This window comes from Balaenoptera acutorostrata, chromosome 16 (genome assembly GCF_949987535.1).
Source record: "Balaenoptera acutorostrata chromosome 16, mBalAcu1.1, whole genome shotgun sequence".
In the NCBI taxonomy this organism is placed as follows: domain Eukaryota; kingdom Metazoa; phylum Chordata; class Mammalia; order Artiodactyla; family Balaenopteridae; genus Balaenoptera; species Balaenoptera acutorostrata.
Genome location: NC_080079.1, coordinates 5,967,160 through 5,983,663, shown reverse-complemented (window position 1 = coordinate 5,983,663; position 16,504 = coordinate 5,967,160). Strand labels below are relative to the sequence as shown.

At 47.5% G+C, this 16,504-nt stretch overlaps 1 protein-coding gene and 1 long non-coding RNA gene across 5 annotated transcripts in view; one reads left to right on the top strand and one right to left on the bottom strand.

The window, feature by feature from the left end:
* C16H10orf90 (chromosome 16 C10orf90 homolog) overlaps positions 1–16,504 on the bottom strand; it is a 381,825-nt gene that overhangs the window by 13,691 nt on the left and 351,630 nt on the right. For all 3 annotated transcript variants that reach the window (XM_057531527.1, XM_057531526.1, XM_057531525.1), the window contains one exon: positions 15,722–15,899. In XM_057531527.1, coding sequence (XP_057387510.1) covers positions 15,722–15,899 — 178 coding nt within the window. The remainder of the gene's footprint in view (positions 1–15,721; positions 15,900–16,504) is intronic.
* LOC130705074 (uncharacterized) lies at positions 674–15,727 on the top strand. 2 transcript variants are annotated; one of them, XR_009005732.1, is made up of 3 exons: positions 674–835; positions 11,003–11,243; positions 11,738–15,727. It is a non-coding gene; the product is annotated as an uncharacterized LOC130705074 (long non-coding RNA). The 2 variants fall into 2 exon arrangements; XR_009005731.1 differs by having other exon boundaries at positions 680–784.

Sequence of the window (16,504 nt, the reverse complement as noted above, 5' to 3'; positions counted from 1 at the left end):
TCTTCTCCTTCTGGGACCCCTATAGTGTGAATGTTGTTGCATTTAATATTGTCCCAGAGGTCTCTTAGGCTGTCTTCATTTCTTTTCATTCTTTTTTCTTTATTCTGTTCCATAGCAGTGAATTCCACCATTTTGTCTTCCAGGTCACTTATCCATTCTTCTGCCTCAGTTATTCTGCTATTGATTCCTTTTTGTGTATTTTTCATTTCAGTTATTGTATTGCTCATCTCTGTTTGTTTGTTCTTTAATTCTTCTAGGTCTTTGTTAAACATTTCTTGCACCTTCTCAATCTTTGCCTCCATTCTTTTTCTGAAGTCCTGGATCATCTTCACTATCATTATTCTGAATTCTTTTTCTGGAAGGTTTCCTATCTCCACTTCATTTAGTTGTTTTTCTGGGGTTTAACTTGTTCCTTCATCTGCTACATAGCCCTCTGCCTTTTCATTTTGCCTATGTTTCTGTGAATGTGGTTTTCCTTCCACAGGCTGCAGAATTGTAGTTCTTCTTGCTTCTGCTGTCTGCCCTCTGGTGGATAAGGCTATCTAAGAGGCTTGTGCAAGTTTCCTGATGGGAGGGACTGGTGGTGGGCAGAGCTCAGTAAAACTTTAATCCACTTGTCTGCTCATGGGAGGGGCTGGGTTCCCTCCCTGTTGGTTGTTTGGCCTGAGGTGACCCAACACTGGAGCCTACCCGGCTGTTTGGTGGGGCTAATGGCGGACTCTGGGAGGGCTCATGCCAAGGAGTACGTCCCAGAACTTCTGCTGCCAGTGTCCTTGTACTCACGGTGAGTCAGAGCCACCCCCCACCTCTGCAAGAAACCCTCCGACACTAGCAGGTAGGTCTGGTTCAGTCTCCTGTGGGGTCACTGCTCCTTCTCCTGGGTCCTGATGTGCACACTACTTTGTGTGTGCCCTCCAAGAGTGGAGTCTCTGTTTCCCCCAGTCCTGTCGAAGTCCTGCAATCAAATCCCGGTAGCCTTCAAAGTCTGATTCTCTAGGAATTCCTCCTCCCGTTGCCAGACTCCCAGGTTGGGAAGCCTGACGTGGGGCTCAGAACCTTCACTCCAGTGGGTGGACTTCTGTGGTGTAAGTGTTCTCCAGTTTGTGAGTCACCCACCCAGTGGTTATGGGATTTGATTTTATTGTGATTGCGCCCCTCCTACCATCTCATTGTGGCTTCTCCTTTGTCTCTGGATGTGGGCTACCTTTTTTGGTGAATTCCAGTGTCTTCCTGTCGATGATTGTTCCGCAGTCTGTTGTGATTCCGGTGCTCTCACAAGAGGGAGTCACCACGTGGGGTTTTAAGCAGGGGATCTGATTTGAATTCTTAAAGGACGACTCCAGCAGCTGTTCAGAACACGCACCAACTGGGTGGAGGAAATTCAAACGTGGCAGCAGGGAGATAGGTCAGACCATTGCAGCCAGGTAAGGGAAAGATGACAGCAGCGCTCAGCACAGCTGGGAAGTGGGAGGACTCAGGACTCACCTACACTCACCGAACATGAGCCAAGAGAGTTATGACGTGGAAGAGAAAACTAGGCGTTATGGGGGAGGGATGGATTGGGAGTTTGGGGTTAGCAGACGCAGACTATTATATATAGAATGAATAAACAACAAGGTCCTACTGTATAGCACAGGGAACTATATTCAATACCCTATGATAATCCTTAATAGAAAAGAATATGATAAAGAATGTGTATGTATGTGTGTGTGTGTGTGTGTGTGTGTGTGTGTGTATATATATATATATACACATATATATATATATATACACATATATATATCTCACTTTGCTGTACAGCAGAAATTAACACAACATTGTAAATTAACTATACTTGAATAAAATAAATTTAAGAAAGAGAAAGAGAGAGAGAGAGAGAAAGAGAGGAAGGAAGGGAAGGAGGGAGGGAGGGAGGAAGAAAGAAAACCAGGCTTTGTGTTGGAGCAACCCTTCATTTGACTGTTAAGTTTTCACCTCTTTGGGGCTCAGCAGACTCAAAGATCAATAAGACAGTTCGGGGTCTTTTGTGTTTCCATACAAGTTGTGAAATTTTTTGTTCTAGTTCTGTGAAAAATGCCAGTGGTAATTTGATAGGGATTGCATTGAATCTGTAGATTGCTTTGGGTAGTAAGAGTAATTTTCACAATGCTGATTTTTCCAATCCAAGAACATCGTATATCTCTCCATCTATTTGTATCATCTTGAGAACGAAAAATGGAGCTGGAGGAATCAGACTCCCTGACTTCAGACTATACTACAAAGCTACAGTAATCAAGACAGTATGGTCCTGGCACAAAAACAGAAATATAGATCAGTGGAACAGGATAGAAAGCCCAGAGATAAACCCACGCACATATGGTCACCTTATCTTTGATAAAGGAGGCAAGCATATACAGTGGAGAAAAGACTGTCTCTTCAATAAGTGGTGCTGGGAAAACTGGACAGGTACATGTAAAAGTATGAAATTAGAACACTCCCTAACACCATACACAAAAATAAACTCAAAATGGATTAAAGACCTAAATGTAAGGCCAGACGCTATCAAACTCTTAGAGGAAAACATAGCCAGAACACTGTATGACATAAATCACAGCAAGATCCTTTTTGACCCACCTCCTAGAGAAATGGAAATAAAAACACAAATAAACAAATGGGACCTAATGAAACTGAAAAGCTTTTGCACAGCAAAGGAAACCATAAACAAGACCAAAAGACAACCCTCAGAATGGGAGAAAATATTTGCAAATGAAGCAGCTGACAAAGGATTAACCTCCAAGATTTACAAGCAGCTCATGCAGTTCAATATCAAAAAAACAAACAACCCAATCCAAAAATGGGCAGAAGACCTAAATAGACACTTCTCCAAAGAAGATATACAGATTGCCAACAAACACATGAAAGAATTCTCAACATCATTAATCATTAGAGAAATGCAAATCAAAACTACAATGAGATATCATCTCACACCGGTCAGAGTGGCCATCATCAAAAAATCTACAAACAATAAATGCTGGAGAGGGTGTGGAGAAAAGGGAACCCTCTTGCACTGTTGGTGGGAATGTAAATTGATACAGCCACTATGGAGAACAGTATGGAGGTTCCTTAAAAAACTACAAATAGAACTACCATACGACCCAGCAATCCCACTACTGGGCATATACCCTGAGAAAACCATAATTCAAAAAGAGTCATGTACCAAAATGTTCACTGTAGCTCTATTTACAATAGCCAGGACATGGAAGCCACCTAAGTGTCCATCAACAGATGAATGGATAAAGAAGATGTGGCACATATATACAATGGAATATTACTCAGCCATAAAAAGAAACGAAATGGAGGTATTTGTAGTGAGGTGGATGGAGTTAGAGTCTGTCATACAGAGTGAAGTAAGTCAGAAGGAGAAAAACAAATACAGTATGCTAACACATATATATGGAATCTAAGGGGAAAAAAAAAGAAAGGTCATGAAGAGCTTAGTAGCAAGACGGGAATAAAGACACAGACCTACTAGAGAATGGACTTGAGGATATGGGGAGGGGGTGGGGTGAGATGTGACAAAGTGAGAGAGTGGCAGGGACATATATACACTACCAAACGTAAAATAGATAGCTAGTGGGAAGCAACCGCATAGCACAGGGAGATCAGCTCTGTGCTTTGTGACCACCTAGAGGGGTGAGATAGGGAGGGTGGGAGGGAGGGAGATTCAAGAGGGAAGAGATATGGGAACATATGTATATGTATAACTGATTCACTTTGTTATAAAGCAGAAACTAACACACCATTGTAAAGCAATTATACTCCAATAAAGATGTTAAAAAAAAAAAAAAAAAAGATCTATAAGACAAGGGCTCACAGCCCAGGGTGAGAGCCAGATACACGAGGCCTTCATGTGCCAGGACTGATGTCTACACAGGGAGAGGGCTCATGGCGGGTGCACAGTCCACCAAGGAAGGGGTGGGACTGGGGAGACTTCACAGCAGGAGACAGCTGAGCTCAATCTTGAAAAAGAAAGAGGTGTCCCAACAGTGGGAGGAGGGCTGGGAGGAGGGTGGCCCAGGTGGAAACACAGCAGGACCATGGGGACCAGCCTGCAGCAAGAGACAGTTCTTCAAGGAATCATACAGCAGGACCTCGTTTCATGAGATGGAAACCATCCTGCACGCACTTTGCTCAAAAATACAGTGAAAGCCCATCTATCAATTCCCTTTTAATGGAAATTCTACCTTTATAAAATTAAAGTGACTGGTGAGAACAATTTTCAGCTAGCTTATGGGTCTTTTCTGGATTTTCCTTGAAGCTGCACGTGTTCTAATTCACTAATACAGAGGAAAGAAAGGCGGTTGTATTTACCTCCTGTTTTATCATTCAAACACAGCAGGGGTTTTCCCCACCCCCGAAGAAAATTACTAACGTAAATTGCCTATTTATGGCTTCCTGGAGAACTCTTCTTTTTTTTTTTTTTAAACCTGAATCTCTTGTGTCTAGCTTATCATTGTATCCAAACTACTGGCCTGTTGCTAATTTCGTGTGGCAAGGCCAGACACACTGAGCCTGATACAGGTTAGCAAACAACCAGCTACCGAGATTTTGGTGCTTCTGAGGCTCTTCTTGGGAAGCAGCTGAGTAAAAGCCAAGTCCTGACATCCCATCAATCTCTATAAACACACGCGGGTGTTTATTACAACCCTCACCTCACACATGTGCAAACACGCATGCACACATGGGGACAGGTGGCCTCAACATCCAGACAGCTAGCTAGCTAGCTGTCTGACAGTGTCAGCAGGAGGCAGCAAGGATCCCCCGGACACCAGCATGATTGGTTGTTTATGAGGCCAGAGCTCATTTTCCTCCACACAGAGTCCTTACCTACAGCTCTGATTGCAAAGCTTCATTTTTCCTATGGAACAAGTAATCTAAATGATAATCAAGTTCACACTGGATTTATTAGTGCAGCGCCCTCGCAGAAGCTGATTTTCTGCAGTCACCCTGAGCACTTTGAAGAGTCTTTTAGAATTTGCTTCCCCTAGCTTAAAAACACAAAACCCAAGAGATGCCTGTGGGAGAGAATCCAGCCGGGAGCCAACAAGCCAGTTTGGAGTGTACATGCCAAGTCTACACTGGCCGGCATCTTCTAGGAAAGATAGGCCCTCCCAAAAGGAATGGAAATGGGGTATGTTTTAGGGAAGAAAATCTCTAGAGGATTCTTCTCCTGAAAAGGGGCCCCAGTACATGTGTATTCTAAGGTCACGAGGCTGTTCATTATGTCAGTTTCAAAGCCAGTAAGCAGCTGGCCTTCCTTCCTCTGGAATAATTACATCATGGTCTTCAGGAGTTACATCCAGTTACTTGCACATCATTTCCATTCAGCTCACCTCGCTGGGACTTCCAATTTGCTGACGTGGGCAGCAGCCGAGTGGCCTGCCTTGGACCAATTAACCCTCCAGAAATTAAATGGTGTGCATTACACTGTAGAAAAGCGAGTTTAAGACTCATAGGTTGTTTGCCTTCAAAATGCTCTTGTGATGATAAAATCTTGTGCTGGATAAACATCCTCAGTTTTCTGAAATCCCTTCTATCCTTCTGTGGGATCCTGAATGACAGTTTGTGGATAAGCAACCCATTCTAGGGGCCTGGAAGGCCGGTGGAGGCTGCACATTTCATTTATATAAAAATAATGCTCAATTCCCATTCGGACACAAAAGAGAGATGCTAATGTCACAGTTCAGAAAGGCAACGAGCCTCTCAGATCCTTCAGATAAAGGCATACAAAATTAAGAAATGAAAAATAAACCAGAGGTCTGTGGGGAGATCTATTTCTCTTTTCATGCTCAGGTCAAGAAATGAGATTGACCACAGGCTCCTGGTTAAGATGAGTGAATTGTTCTCTCTGCAGAGAGCTTGGCTCCTGCACAGACAGACTTATCCTTGAGTGTAGAGCAGGATTACCGTTTCAGGGCTTCCATGAACAGATAGGGTGCTGGGAGCTAAAGGACGGATTTGAGAAAGGGTCTGCCCTTGGGGGAGGGGGCTGGTGATGAGAAGGATCGTGGGCTTGCCAGTCTGCCAAGCACACTGGCAGCCCACGAGCCTCCCTGCAGATCCTCGTAATGGCAGAATCCTTGATGCAACACAGGCAGCTGAGGCCCAGGGACCATGGCTTCAGCTCCTCCACCTAGAGGAACCAGATCCCCAAGTCAAACATCTCTGCTTCAAAGGAGACTTAATACAATCTCCGGTGCCATCCTACTCTCTCTCTCGGACCCAAGAGCTCCGTCGCAAGCTGCTTTCCCCCCTGCCCCCCAGGGTCTTCTCCTTTATGGTTCTAGATTCACTTTACTTGGCTGTCTGCCTGGCCAGCTCTCTTCCCAAGGAGCCACCGAACAAGCTGATATCATGAATATTCAGCTCACCCCACTGTCTACAGCATCAGAGATTCAGAAACTAACCCAGATCCCTACTCAAGACCAGACACTCACAAACTGAACCCTCGTCAAGGGCTCCCATCAGTTGCCTAAAACGTGCATTTTTCTGGAGCCAGCAAAGCGATATACAGCATTTCCCGCAATGAGCACACTGGTGAATTTAAAGGCAAACCAAAGGAGCTGGACAACTTCACCCAGACTCTAAGGTGTAATGACCCCAGTTCTTAGTGACCTCACTACACATGGCAGGAAATTCACTGTTGGTTTCTGCTTCATGAAAATAATACAAGCATTAGTACATTAAACATCATGCTTTTATGATGTACCTTTTTTTTAATTAATTAATTTTTTGGCTGCATTGGGTCTTCGTTGCTGTGCGCAGGCTTTCTCTAGTTGCGATGAGCAGGGTCTACCCTTCGTTGCAGTGCACGGTCTTCTCATTGCAGTGGCTTCTCTTGTTGCGGAGCACAGGCCCTAGAGCACGAGGGCTTCAGTAGTTGTGGCACGTGGGCTCAGTAGTTGTGGCTCACGGGCTCTAGAGCGCAGGCTCGGTAGTTGTGACGCAGAGGCTTAGTTGCTCTGTGGCATGTGGGATCTTCCCGGACCAGGGCTCGAACCTGTGTCCCCTGCATTGGCAGGCGGATTCTTAACCACTGTGCCACCAGGGAAGTCCCTATGATGTACATTTGACGCTTCCTTTGGCCTGCCTGACCCTCCATACCGTGAAAAAAGTGTCCATTTGGGATGCGAGTCTGCAGCTCTGGGTCAGTCTAGGTCTCAGCTCGGTGCTCTGTGCCCTGGGACAGGCCACTCAAGCTCGCTGACCTTCTGTACCTCCTCTGCTTGGTGCGGGGACAGTACCTGCTTTAGAGGTCCTTGGCAGGTCTCATGGGATGGTTCATATGAAAGTGCACTATGGCCACGGAGACGCCAGTGACGGCAACGATGCAAACTAGCAGCACTCTCCACGAACGCAGGTCGTTCGTCTTTACAGATAAGCAAACTGAGGCCTTGCAGTTCAGTAACTTAACCTCAGGCCTCAGAGTAAATAGGTAAGAGGCCTGAGAACTGAGTCGCTGATGGAATCGATGGGCTGTTCATTCTCTGCAGAAGAGGGATGGCTGTGGTTCTCAAGGTGAGGCTCATACTTTCACATAAATGCTAGTAACATCTGTGTGGCTTCTGCTTCCCTTTCCTTCCCTGAACCGGCAGCCTCAGCATCGCTTGGGGACTTGGTACAAATGCGAGTCCTTGGCCCCGCCCCAGGTGAGCCGGACCGGAAATTCTGGGGCTGGACCAGTGGTCTGTGAGTTCACAAGCCCTTTAAGTGATTCCGATGCTCGCTCAGGTTTGCGGAACACTGAGAGAAGGTAAGAGCGATAAGGAAAAAAGCCAAGTCCCTACATGTGTTTCCAGGATTTGAGGAAGGATTGCCAAATATAATACAGGATGCCCAGTTAAATTTGCATTTCAGATCAATGATGAAACATTTTTTTTAGCATAAGTTATATCCCATGTAATATTTGGGACATACTTTTGCTGAAAGGTGTTTTGATGCTCTGAAATGCAAATTTAACAGAGCACCCTATATTTTCATTTAATGGATCTGGCAACCCTATTCTGAGGGTATGGAGAACCTCTCTTTGCCATGGCAACAGACAATCAGATCACCAGTCCCAGAGACCCCAGTGGCATAGTCTGATTCAGCTGCCTGTGTCACTGGGAAGGAAAGCCTCTGCCCTAGTTACACAGTTAGTTCTCTGGCAGTTTATTGCTTCCTCTAGCCATTTTCTCAGCTCTTGGTATGGACAACGCCACGCTCCCTGGTTATTTCACATTATGACATTTGTGAAGTGCTTTCCAGAGGGATTTTGACTGGTTCCTCTTTCTCTGTTGGACTCTGTGTTGGGTGACAGCATGCTGGCATTGTTACAGATGCCAGGGAGCCCACATGGAGACAGGTCCAGGGCCTGTCAATGGACAAGCTTCCAGTGAGGCAAGCTGGCCACAGACTGTGAAATCGGCACCACAACCCCACTGCCCAGAGGTTCCCAGGGTCCTCAGTCATCACTTTCTGGAATTGCTAGACCAAAGGGATTCAGATAAGAAGAATAAGACCTCCTTCACACAGTCCCAGATTTCTGTGGGAAATGGCAGATTGAAACTCCAGTTGGGGTTTCTTTAGCAAAACATGGTAGATATTTTTATAAGCAAACATTCCTAGAGCTATATTTCCAAAGTGGAGTCTCAAGAGTCAGGTAAAAGCATTCCAAGGTCAAAGAAGTCTAGAGAACTTATCAGTGCCTTTAACATACATGAGCATTGTAAACCTCCCAGAGAATACAGCATGCAAAACAATCTGAAGGGATTGGTCTCCCTTGGGAATGCATTTTGGATAGTCTAGGCTTAAGGATGCTGGGGACAAAAGTGACAATTGCAGAATATTAACAGTTATAATTCGTTCTCAGTTTTCAAAGTTATTATTTGTGGCTATAGAATAGGACTTTATATATATTGATATATAAAATCTGGTGTACTTTCGCCACATTTTCTTAAGAATGTGTGTGTTGAGTAGCCAGTTTAAATTACTCATATAAAGGAACTGTAACAACGGCTCAAATCGCACTTCACCATAAAAGAGCAACATATAGAACATGTCTGAAAGGCTAGCTGTTGATGTGAGATCCACTGCTCCAATTACAGGGTTTCCCAGCATTATTTACAGCAGGGGTCCCCAACCCCCAGGCCACGGACTGATACCGGTCCGTGGCCTGTTAGGAACCGGGCTGCACTGCAGGAGGTGAGTGGCGGGAGAGCAAGCAAGTCTTCATCTGTAATTACAGTCGCTCCCCATCACTCGCATTACGGCCTGAGCTCCGCCTCCTGTCAGATCAGCGGCGGCATTAGATTCTCATAGGGGCGCGAACCCTACTGTGAACTGCGCATGCGAGGGATCTAGGTTGCTCGCTCCTTATGAGAATCTAACGCCTGATGATCTGCGGTGGAGCTGAGGCAGTGATGCTAGCGCCGGGGAGCGGCTGCAAATCCAGATTATCATTAGCAGAGACGTTTGACCGCACAGAGACCATAATAAATCAACCGCTTGCAGACTCATATCAAAACCCTATCAGGGAGTGGCAAGTGACAATTAAGCTGCATCTTACGGAGTAGACTGGATATAAGCAACACACTTCGGGTGTCACTGTCTCCCATCACCCCCAGATGGGACCATCTAGTTGCAGGAAAACAAGCTCAGGGCTCCCACTGATTCTGCATTATGGTGGATTGTATAATTATTTCATTATATATTACAATGTAATAATAATAGAAATAAAGTGCACAATAAATGTAATGCGCTTGAATCATCCCCAAACCATCCCCTCCTCCCCCCAGTCTGTGGAAAAATTGCCTTCCACGAAACCAGTCCTTGGTGCCAGAAAGGTTGGGGACCGCGGATTTAGAGAACCACAAAATACCGTGATTTATAGATGATGAATAAACTTTCATTCTGGTTGCCAAGTAGATTTATATCCTTAGTGTCACTGCAAGGTTTATTACTGAACTGCACTGTGGGATAAAAGGGAAATCATTTGGAAAATAAAATCCAGGCAATTGGGAGAGTTCCCATAAAGACATTTTTCCTTACCATTCTACAATTCTGTGTTTAATTATTTTAATTAGAATAAAATAGGTCTACTTCTAATCAACAGACATAAAGTGATCTTTTTTTCCCTCGTTTCTTAGAAAAAGACACAACACAAAACCTTTATCACTGGTCCGAGAAGGACGGCAGTAATAGTGTACGTGCAAATATCTTTGAATTAGGGAAACAGTCTTTTAGCTAAATCATGCTTCTTGTTTTCTTTGCAGACTGATGAAGTAACAATTGACTTTTATCTGATAAGCGCATTTAAAATTCCTCTGTGAGTAATATTGGGAGAACTAGCCCCAAATATTTATTCAGAAGACTGATGGAAAAACATTCATGAGATCAGATCAGCAATAACAGGGGCGGTGTGGCCAGTGCTAGCTGCGTGATGAACAGCACATTTTTATTACTGCAATGACTTCCCCAGCCATCTCATATCTGCTGGGTCACTTTTCTAGCTACATGCTCAGAGAATGCAAATTAATTTTAATACTTGCTCCAGCCAAAAATCATCAGTGAAAGCAGATCAGCTGGAGAAGGAATTCTGCAGTGCCTTCAGGAGAATTCCACTCCTGTACTGTGGTCCGTGATTTAAATGGCTGTGCTTGGCTCGCCTTGGGAAGTATGGATAATGCAATTCAGATTAAGTTAGTCTGCTTTGCTACACGCAGCAGAGTTTCCCAGAGTGACCTGGTGTGGTGTGTGCCCACTGGCACTTAGAATCCAGGGAGATTTTTCTGGCACACTCACATGGCTATAATCCAAAGTGAAAAGGGAAGAAGGTAGACCATGTAGAGAGATACAAGAGACAGGAGTGCTCCAATGGAAGAGGTGGGGAGGTGGAGACTGGATGGGAGTAGTCAGGGAGGGCTTGCTGGAAGAAGGGTTTTCCTGAAGCCATCTTCCTGATGGATTTCCTACACACTCACAGGTTAAGAAGACGATCTGGAAGAGCCAGGAGGACCAGGCCAACCATTAGAGGGGACATAAACTGAGACGGAGGCAAGCCACCTGGAGCTGTGTTTGAGCACTGCCCAGCTTTCCTGCTGGCTGCAGCATTGAGTACAGAGAGCAGCAGTGATTCACAGTGAGCAAAGTGCTGAACTGAGAAGTGAACGTCACCACGCAGCCCAGGTCACGCTTTACAGGAGTCACAGGGAAGAGCCTTGGGGGTAAGAGATTAAGACAGAAGCTAGACTCGAGATGGACTACGGGGTTTAGGCAGGATGTTGCAGGGCAGAGGGGAAGAGGGACAGACAGGGCTTCTATCAGGAGGTTTGGGGGCACTGATGGTGAATGTTCCCGGAGATAAAGAAGGATAGCCAATGAGACCAATTGGGGAAGGTAGGCAGGTGGGCAAGTTAGGCTGGGAGGGGTCTGGCTGCAGGGTGAGCATGGAGTCCAGGAAGGCTCGAAAGCTGAAGATGGTGCGGCCCCGGCTGGGGGAGTCGCAGTGAGGGCAGGTTAACGCCCAGACTGGTCACCAGGAGATACTGACTGAGCCCCTACCTACGGGTGCTGTACCACCTACTAACTGCAGGTGCTAAACTGCCTACTACCTGGGGGTGCTGTACCTGATGCTTCCCACCTGCTTTCAGCCCATCCTCCCTCAAAGGCATCCTGCCGGGCAGAAGCAATGACTGATTCTGGAACTCTCTAATTCCAGGTTACGGTCAGCCTTTCAAGATGACCAGTCCCTCCCCCCGGGACCCCAGGAGCTGTGCAGAGACTATGGGGAAGCCCCGCCTATGCCCCAGGTAACTCAGGGGACATGGGCAGGTGGAGCCCTGACTGGGGAAGGAGAGAGAGGCCCACAGGTTAGAGAGTCAGTACCTCAGACGCTGAGAACAAAGGCCGGCCTCCCGCCCTCTTCCTCCAGCCTCCTTGAGGCTCATCTCCTCTCCACGACTCGGCAGTCACCACGTCCCACCGATTCCATCACCTAGGAACCTCTGCATCTGTTGCCCTTCGGCATTCCACTGCCTTGCCCTAGTCTGCCTTCATCACGTCTTGCCTGGAGCTACATAGCCTCAGCTTGGATGGCAGAATAAGGAGAAACCCAGAAGCAGCATATACAATGCCTGGTAGCCCCTTGGACTCCTCTCCGGCGCTTCCATCTCCCCCTCTGCTCCCCACCCCCATTTTACGGTCCAGCCACAGCTGAACTGAGCACCCAGCGACCTCTCCCTACAATGCTTCCACGTCCTCCCCCAGCACATCCCGCCCTCCCCACCCTGCCCCACGACTCACCCTCATAGTCTCTCCTCATCCTAATGCAGTACGAGGTCTCCTCCATCAGGACCATATCCCAAGGTGGGAGCAAGTCCACCACCTGTGGGTTGCCATGGCAACCCCCTTTCATGGCACGTGGCAAATTCCAAGGTCATTGCCTCTTTACCTGTGTGCTTTCCCCAAGAGGTGGGGAGGTCCCTGAGACCAGGGACTGTGGCTGGCGCACAGTGGGTTCTCAAGAAGGGTTTGCTAAGAGACGGATGAAGACGTTCCTTGTGTCACTGCTGGAGCCAAGCCCAGGCGGCCCAGGTGGCTCCTGGATAAGGAAAGAGGCCAGGCATTTGTTGGTTCTGGGAACTCAAGCTACAGAAGATGAGTTATTAAGACAGGCTGGGGTTGTAGGCAGGACCTTTATAATGCTGCTTCCCAGACTCGCTCTGGTCCCAGCTGGTCCTGAAAATCCCCCACCTCCACACAGGGAGCCAACTGAAAACTCACACACATGAGCATGCACACGCGTGTCCACACACGTGTGTCACTGCCCCTGTGCCTTAGAGGCTGCTCAGGATTCATTAGCCAACAGGAAGCGGAGCTGGCCCTCTGGCCCTCGCTGTAATTGTCCTGGATATCAGGTGCGCGCTTTGCCGGCAGCCCCTCCGCAAGTGGGCATTTGTCAGCTGCCGGAGGTCCCACCCGAACCTCTCAGGTCTGTGCCAGGCAGGCCCTGATCAGAGGCAGCTATCTCAGCTCAGAAAGCAATCCGAGTCTTCCTTCTAACAGATGTCTTGACACTGTAGCCGGAGCTCGTTCACGAATATGATTTATTAACTAATTTAGCGTGTAAGAAAAACATCTGCATCTCGCTTTTATCATCTTGCCAGCAGACAGGCTGAAGACAAGATGTGTACTGCAGACTCGATTAATGGAGCCTTAAGCACTCCCTGCGCTTGTCCAGAGCTCGCACAAGGCTCTGGTTTCAGAAGTTGTCTGATTGAGCCGACCTAACACAAACAAACACGAGAGTAAACCTCTCATCAACCATAAATACCGCGGGGATCGGAAGGGCGGCCATGAAGTCGTGCGCTGAAGCCTGCCCAGAGCATTCTAGTCATCAGGACCGTCTCAGAATTTGGGTAATAAAAAGGTGCCTCGGTTATTTAAGACTATCGACTGGGTCTGATCACCTTTTATTATTATACACGATTTTAAGATTTTCATTCAAAGGAACGTGAACATGTAAGGATAATACCTGTTTGGGGCAAAATATCACCACTGGATGCTGGAGTGGATAGAACTGTCTCCCCAAAAAGATATGCTCAAGCCCCCTCCCTTGTATCTGTGACTTGATTTGGAAATAGGGTCTTTGCAGATGGATGCAAGTTAAAATGAGGTCATACTGGATGAGGGTGGGCCCTACTCCAATGACTGGTGCCCTTATAAGAAGAGGACATTTGTACACAAAGACACACAGACACAAGGGAGACAGAGGCGGGGATTAGAATGACGCATCTATAAGCCAAGCAATGCCAAGGAATGCCAGAAGCTGCCAGAAGCTACCGGAGCGAGGAGAGGGGCATCGGATGGATTCCCCCTCTGAGCTTCAGGAAGGAATCAATCCTGTGGACACCTGGATTTTGGACTTCTGGCCTCCAGACTATGAGAGAATCAAGTTCTGTTACTTTAGCCACCCAGTCTAGGGTCATTTCTTACAGCAGCCCTGGGAAGTGGATACAGGTGACCAAGGCAGCTTCCCTCTGATATTTGAGATGACGATAGTCCAGAACACTGAGGCCCACGGTATGGCACGGCCGGAAGGCAGCTGGCCCAGGGGACGAGCAGGAATGGCCCCATGCATGACAAGTTCCCAAATGTCCATGCGTCTCCATTGTTTTCTACACAAAGTGACGGGAGCTGACCGAAAAGCAAGACTCTTAGCCACCATTTTTTGTGTATACGTATGTTGAGCTCTAACGTGACACTGTTTTATATTTGTTGACAACACATTTGTTTATCTAACCATTTGCATCAAGCAGGATCTTCAAAAACGTTGAGGCCAAGTGGCCCACACACCATGGGCACCCTGGCAGCCCTCCCCAGAACAAGCCTGGACACTGAAGGCCCTGGGGGGACCCCCAGTTGTAACTGACACTTGGTGCGTCATGGCAACCTGAGAAATCTGTACCCGAACCCAGATTGCTCTCTGTGGAGCCAGAAACTAAGGAGCCGCCAGAGAACACACCCAAATAGTCTATATCTGCCAATCGGCTTCCAAAGCCGATGAGAGACACGTTTTCAAGCAGGGAAAGTCTTTGCACATGTATTTTGTTCATTTCCTTTTCTTAGCATCCTGGAAAGTGTTACTGGGGCTGAGCAGCAGGTGTACTACTAAATCCTTCACCACGAGAAGGATGCGTTCAAGTTGCCCTTTCTGGGGTCTTGGACGACACCCCCAGCAGAAGTGCGGGGGGCTGAGGGGGACCTAGCCTGCCCGTGGTTAACAGGAATCCTATTCCAACCCCTCTGTCCTCTGTCCCCCACCCCCCCGTAAGATCTTGGTAATATTTGCTAAGCTGCATTTTATTGAATATGGTTATTTCCCCAGAGGACTTTTATTCAGAATTAGACCCATGATTTCACCTCCTGGGGGCCAGAACATTTTTCTAGGAAGAAAGATCTTGTTCCTCTATCCAAAGAAATAAAACGGAGGTTTCCCCAGGCCTCCAGATTTTAAGATTTGAGTTGGCAGGCCATCAGAATATGCTCCCATGTCCCCATCTGTGCCCTTGTCTCTTCTTGTTATTCTCGCTGGTTTAATAGTCTGTTTATAAGCTCCACGAAGAAAGGACGGAGGCCAGCCTTGCTCACTGCACTCTCCCCAGCTCCCAGCATGAGGCCTGGCCCAGAGAAGGGTCCTGATAACGCCTTCTCCAGTGAGTCAGTGAGTGCTGTCCTTGCAGGGTCAGTGCGACACCGGCCTCCCGGCGCTTGGAAAGCTGGCCATCCCTTCTCTGAGCTCACAGCAGGAAAGGGGTTTCAAGATGATGAATGTTGATATAGACAAACTGGAGTCAACCTCTCGCCCTGAGACCTGTTCTGCAATCTCTCAAGGGCAAAGGGCACCTCTTGCAAATATCTGTTAAGGAGCCAAGAATGTGAGCCGGCTACCCTGGGCTGCTACTTTCCCAGCTAAAGTGGTAAATTCGTGTCCCAAGTTATTTCTGCTGACTTCAGTGCCGTATATAATCTCTCAAGATGGGCTGGCTTCCAGGGCAGGCTGTATGACCCTGAGGTTTGGGTACCTGGGCGAACATGAGTCCTGCATATGGCAGGGACACCATTTGGACCACCAGCTTGGGTGAAGGTCCCAGCCCCAGGATCCGGCAGTCTCGCCAGCCCTCCCGAGCCACCTGTAGCTTACCGCTAAGAGGGTGGGGAACGGTGAACTGCTTCTTATTGGCGCGGACAGGAAGGAGACTCTGCTTCTGGCCCACGCTCTCCTTCCGCTGGGCTTTTCTCTGCTGTACCATGTGTTCTAGCTTCTTCAGACGTTCTTGCGAGCGAGAAATGAACTGAGGTTTGCGGACTTCCAGGGCCTCCTAAGAGGAGCCAAGAAAGCATTTTCTTATTAAGAGAAAGGACGCAGAAAGGCAACACATCTGTCTGATTGGGTCAAGAGGCTGATGCATGAGCTCGTCCCAGTTTTCTCCCAACACCTCATGGAAAGATGGCAACAGACACGTTGATAGCACAGGTCTCAGTCAGCACCAAGGGCCCCACTGCAGCACGACTGATAGTTACCAGCATCAAACGGTGAGTGCAAAGGCACACCTCCACCCGTTCCTTCTCCTACCTGTCAATTAATCCATTTCCAAAATCTGAACGCCCTAAATTCCATATTCCAAAGCGACACAGGTGGGAAAGGAATGGAGGCGTTACGAGTCAGCTGCTTCTTCAGGGAGCTGGATGCCTTAAGAAGCACAGAACCAGATCACCCTCCCAGCATGAAACGTGTGTCTTTTCAGGAGAAACAGTAATCATAGCTAACAGAAACAGCTTCTCCTCCCAGGAAGAAAGAGCTGGCAGGAGAGCTCTGCCTTTGCAGAATGGTTCTGCAAGCTCCATAGGGGAGGTCAGAATTCCCGTATTTCCTCTTCGGCCTCATCTCTCACTGCATCCACCACTCCGTGCATGGACGAAGCCC